At 41.4% G+C, this 6,000-nt stretch overlaps 1 protein-coding gene across 1 annotated transcript in view; it reads right to left on the bottom strand.

Annotated features, from left to right (window-relative positions):
- Positions 1-1,132: 1,132 nt before the first annotated feature.
- The window catches only part of LOC308299204 (kinesin-like protein KIF2A), a gene marked incomplete at both ends in the record, with an annotated part of 28,801 nt that continues 23,933 nt past the window's right edge, over positions 1,133-6,000 (bottom strand). Inside the window, 4 exon segments of the mRNA XM_080742930.1 lie at positions 1,133-1,218; positions 2,631-2,766; positions 4,055-4,156; positions 5,501-5,648. Of these exon segments, the coding sequence (XP_080599056.1) occupies positions 1,133-1,218; positions 2,631-2,766; positions 4,055-4,156; positions 5,501-5,648 (472 nt within the window).

The raw sequence follows: 6,000 nt of genomic DNA, 5'->3' as shown, positions 1-6,000 counted from the left end.
CAACATTGGGTCATCTTAAAATCTCATATAAGTCTCATATATGCATTGTGGTCCACAAATAAACAAACTGTCTCTTGTCAGGGAGGTTCAGGCTCTGTATCGTTTACAATAGTCAGTCACTCATATTTGATACAGCCTGTTTCTGGCAAAACTTTAACTAACTCGGCGGCAGTAACGTTAGCGTTTCCTCGCCGTCAGTTGATTCTTCTATATCCGTACGAGTCACAGTGCCGAGATAATTTGTTTATTTTTGGAACGCAGTTCTTATATGACACGATATGAAAAAGGTCTATGGGAATTTGGGAAAAAACGGGACCCAGGTAGGATGTGTAAATGACGTCAGACTTCGGTGCTCTATCGGCTGCCTGTACAACAGGATGGGGGTACCACTACAGACAGATAGAAAGAGTCCTTTTTGGGTCACATTTCCTTTTTTTTTTTTTTTTTTTTTTTTGCATTATTATTTGAATTGTACATAAATAAATAAAATAAAAATCAAAGAAATTCCATGAATAAATAATAATAATAATAATAAATAAGTTGTGATCTTGTAGATTTGCTATTTCCGCTAGTTTGCGTCCTGGAGAGACATAACATTTTGGGGAAAAACAGGTTTGGGAACCAGTGGGGGACAAACAAAGAACTCCCTTATTTTTTTTCCAGTTTAACCTCTTTCAACCTGGTGTTCCTATTTTGGGCATGTCATTATTATCGACATTTAAAAAAAAAATCATAAATAAACCTAAAATGACAAATTATATATTGGTCAAATTGTAAAATATTAGCGGCTGAAATTGTGAAAATAGACGATCTACATGCACACGCGAGGCGTTGTGAGCATGTAGATCTGCTAGTTTTCTGAGAAAAAACATAGGGAGGCAATAGGGACAAAGACAAGAGGCTACGGCTATTTTGGAGTCCTTGGCATGAATACGGTACATCTGAGCTCCCCTGTCCTAAGCGGTACTCCCATCATGGCCAGGCATTCCAGTTCATATTTTAACATGTTTCATTGTTGTATGGGAAACTCTAGTTTGTGCAATACTATACAAAGTATACAGTATCTCCAAGTGTGTGTGTGTGTGTGTGTGTGTGTGTGTGTGTGTGTGTGTGTGTGTGTGTGTGTGTGTGTCTAAAGTGCACGAGGTCTCTTAGGGTTAATCTGTTTGCTGGCCTGCTCCTCTTCCTGAAGCGTAGAACGGAAGGACTTGACTTTATCTGAAAGATAAAATGACAGGATGTCACATTAAGTACAACACCCAATGAAGGATGACATACAGTATATGCACAGTATCCTCCATGCTTTCATCTAGAGCAGGGGTGGGCAACTTTGATGATGGCGAGGGCCACTATATTTTCACCTTCACTCCAGAGGGCCACATTTGTCATTCTAGTATTGCATCCAATAGAAGCAAAAATAGCAGATCTACAAGCTCAAAACACATCGCGCTGCGATGCGTTTTGAGCTTGTAGATCGGCTATTTTTGCTTCTTTTGAATTGGAATCCTGAATTATTTTTTGTTATTTCTTAATTGGAATCCTGAAATATAACATTTTGATTTAATTTCAAACGCATTTAGTTATATACTCATGTTAACTTTATGAACCTATACAAATACATTGGTCATACTAGTCATTAAGCTACTAATATAGACTGACGGAATTAAAGCAGGTCAAGTTTGGAATTGTAACAGCTGAAATCAATAATTATCAGTATTCTGGTATTAACCTGAGGGCCGCATTAAGTGAAGGTGGGGGCCGCCAGTTGCCCATGTATGATCTAGAGCAACAACCTTTTTCATGTCAAGGTCCATTATTTAATCGGCATTTGAGCCACGGACCACCATTTGATGAGATTTTAGCCTCTCAGACCCAAAGCGTTGAATATGTTGTTATCGTTCAATACGATTTTGTCCACAATTCCCACATGCTGTATTGATGTGGTACCATACTGTATAGTCGGAGGCCTTAGGGTTTTTTCTCCGCGCTAATCAGTCTAAAAGCGCCAGATTCTGCACAGATGTAGCCCAGGGCATGCTCTAATGATTTAGCTAGGGCGCCCGAGTCGATCAAGTTGGGCTCCCATCGACTTTCTATACAGGAGGAAAATACCCAGAAAAGATTTTTTTCTCTGGGTATTTAAATAGGATGTGAGGGGTCTAACTAGGGGTTTGTCATGATGCTGCAAGCATTTGTTTTGCACAAAAAACGTTCATTGGGCTCTAGAAAAAAAAATGTTTTTCTGGGTATTTTCCTCCTGTATAGAAAGTCGATGGGAGCCCAACTTCATTTGGCCGCTGTAGCGACCCCGAAGGTCGCAAACCCGGGCGCCCTAGCTAAATCATTAGAGCATGCCCTGGGCTACATCTGTGCAAAATCTGGCGCTTTTAGACTGATCAGCGCAAAATTACCATTCTATCTCCCTAAGGCCTCCGACTAATAGGAGAGATAACAGGTAAACGTTTGATCAAAATAACAATTCTTCTACATTCTCTAATTGTATAGACTTCTTGTAAATTCAGTTATGCAGATGTTTAAGTAATGCAGACGTTCAATAATAATTAAACTCTTGAGAAAAATAAACTTAGGGCACCTTTAACGCAGAGGATTCTTACAGTGTGTCTCCTTACCTCTAAGCTCTGTAAGGATGTCTATCTTTTGGTCGAGGATTTGCTCCAGCTGAGTAGCGTACGTCTCCACATCGTAGTCCACCTCCTCTGTCATTTCCAGAAGCACCTTCTCATCCTCCAACCAGCGGATCGACTCCTGGAAAGGAAAGGACACACGGCGTGTTGTTTATTTTCATGCCAGTTTAGGCTTAGTCGGGGACCCAGTCACCCAAAATGTGATATCATGCCGTACTTTTTATTTCTCTTTCATCTATTAGTTTGGTCATTGAGGTCCAAAACTGTGAAAAGTGATGAGTCATCACTTTTCACAGTTTTGTAGGGCCGTCTTTTGGCCGAAGGAATGTTTTTCATGCAAAACAAATGCTTGCAAAGGATTCAGAATCACGAAGAACCCCTGGTTTGACCCCTCACATGCTACATAGAGCAGATTTCTCTCTTTTTTTAAATATTTTTCTTTTGCTGTATAGTGAAGTCAATGGGACAGTGAATATACAAATGGCCATAACTGTTTTTCACGATGTTTCCGGCAGAGCAGGCCTCTCATTCTGTGGACCTAACAAATAGATAAAACAGAAATAAAAAGTACGGCATGACATCACAGGTTCAACACTATTCCTTGAGCTTTTGGGCTTGTGGGTCCCTGACCAGCTGTATTATTAACCATTTAGACCCCAGCATCCGTATTTTGGGGGAAACCTTCACTGAAAATAGCCAAGCTTTTTTCCCCCGGTTATTTTCACTGAGGCAGCAGTGGCTCAGGAGGTAGAGGAGCCGTCTTGGAATCAGAAGGTTCCAGGTTAGATTCCCGTCTCATCCTGGCTATAAGTGTCAAAGAGTCCTTGAGCAAGATACTGAACCCCCAACTGCTCCCGATGAGCAGGTTAGTGACTTGCATGGTTTCCTCCCCCACGCAGAAATTTCTACTGCAGGGTTCACCAATTAGTTTTCCCCAAGGGCCGAATTATGTCTAGGGTACCAAGCCGAGGGCCACAACATTGCAGGGGGCGACGGTGGTGTTCCCGCTACTCCAGCGACAGTTCAGATATCGTCGTTGTCGGGTGAAAATCTTGTATGTCCAAAACCGTTCGTTTTGCATTTAGCATTTAAAAATATATTTTAACTGGTGAAAACAGCCGATCTGCAAGCACACAACGCCTCGCACCGCGAGGCGTTGTGTGCTTGTAGATCTGCTGTTTTCACTCCTTTTGTGTGACGGCCTTGTATGATTTGCCAAAGAACATTTGGAGAACATTTGGAGATACAAGATTTCCACCCACCAACGACAATATACTAGTGTTTGTTGCTGCTCTTATAACACCATTATTACTGGGGTTGGTGTGGGCCAGACAGTAGGGCCGCCTATTGGGGAACCCTGTTCTTCTGTTTTATTTGAGTGTTTTCATGAGTGTGGTATCTCCTGGTACCTGGAACACTGCCCTGTGGTCCTCCAGAACCTGCTCTTCCATTTCCACCAGCTGAGAGACCGCTTCATGGAAGCTAAACAGCTGTGGAGAAACCTCCTCCTCCTGTGGAAAGAGTGCATTGTTTGTCACATCACCTGCAATGCTTTGTGAGCTTGTAGATCTGCTATTTATAACAGTAGATCTGCAAAACAAATTAAGTTCCAACTAAGTTACAATCAGCTTTAAAGCTGTATCATGTCACTTTTGTTTGTGAATACGTCTATTGATTTTTTACGATCAGTATCTGGTAGAGTATGTTCTACAATTGGGAAGGTTGTATTTGTTCTCCCTTCTATTCTATTGAGATGTTTAGGTTAAACATCATGACCTTTGGACACAATCCTATTTCCGGTTTGACCACAATTTCTACACAAAGCAAGCGGGCTGGGTCTATTAAATCAGTGATAAAAAAAAAAGAAAATCTTGTGAAGGAACTCTGGGGGTAGAACCGGAAACTTGCGCAGTGACAGTACACAGCTTTAAGTGTAATTTGTGGAATGAATTGCAGCTTAGTTTTATTAGGCATCCTTACGTTTGAAATCGTATCGATGATGCGTCTTCAAACACACATCGATGTGTGTAATTCAGGATATGCATACAGTACAACATAAAATGTATAGTTGTGTGTGCCTGCCTGTGTCAGTGCATGTGTGCGTGCGTGCGTGCGCGCGTGCTTGCTTGTGCATGCGTGCCAGTGTTGATTTTGTCGACTATAACTATGACGGATATATTCCGTCAACTATCTTTTTTCACTGACAAAACTAAATACAAACTAAATAAAACTATGATGACTAAAACTAAGACTAAGTATATTGCCAATTTCGTCAATAAATAAAAACTACACTAAGGAGGGACGAGTGGAGAAGATGTGCAGTAGAACTAAAAGACAAGTCATTTTATGTTTGGTTTGCGCTCGGGTGTTGCGCTCTGGAAATAGCAGATATACAAGCTCACAAGCACGTGTGTGCGTGTGTGTTAAGGATGGGACGATAAGCGAAATTATCATTTATCGTGAAAAAAAAAAAGAAATCATGGAGATTTCATTTATCGTGAAATCGTCCTCCATCATGCACTGGGATCAATTCACCTTTTATTTGCCGAGCTGCATATCCGGTACCATTTAAACCCTCTATTGGTAAAATGTACTTATAATATATAGTCTTTTATAATATAGTCTTTTTTCCACTCTCTACCAAATCTCTTTGCCAAAAAAGTGCCAATCTACAAGCTCACAACGTGTTCCGCCTCCAGGATAATGGATGTTGGGGAAATTATTGCGATAATATCGTAAAACGCGATTTCTTTGGTCAATAATTGTGATATGACATTTTCATATCGTTCCATCCTCCTGTGTGTGTGTGTGTGTGTGTGTGTGTGTGTGTGTGTGTGCGTGCGTGCACGCCTTACATTCTGTTCACAGAGCAGTTTGAGATCGTCTCTCTGCGGGGAGCTCCCCACCCCCCACTGGGCCTCCAACACCTCCAGCTGGCTGAGGTTGTGCGCCACCTGGTGGCTGGACTCCATCAGCGGAGGCTCCATGTCATGCTCCATCACCCTGAAAAACACACACAAGCGCTAAGTACATGTGTTCTCACTACAACTATGACTGCATGTACACTATACTGTATACAGTATAGGCCTGCATGACTGCAGTTCACTCAGTCAGACAACTCTTGTATTGAATATATTTATTGCGACCGTAGGGGAGCATTAGTATGGAAACCTGTGTGTGTGTGTGACTTGAAAAGTTAAGTCAAAATAGGAAAAATATCTGGTACTCCCTACAGTCGCTACTCGAAACTTGTTGTTGGGCATAATATAAAGAAAGCTTACATTCATTACCTGTAAGCAGAATTATAATAAACTACACCGCTCATGTCTCTACCTGTATGCAGCCTTATACCTTA

This window comes from Nannobrachium achirus (genome assembly GCF_963921795.1).
Source record: "Nannobrachium achirus genome assembly, chromosome: 15".
NCBI lineage: Eukaryota > Metazoa > Chordata > Actinopteri > Myctophiformes > Myctophidae > Nannobrachium > Nannobrachium achirus.
This window is presented reverse-complemented; position numbering and strand designations above follow the sequence as displayed.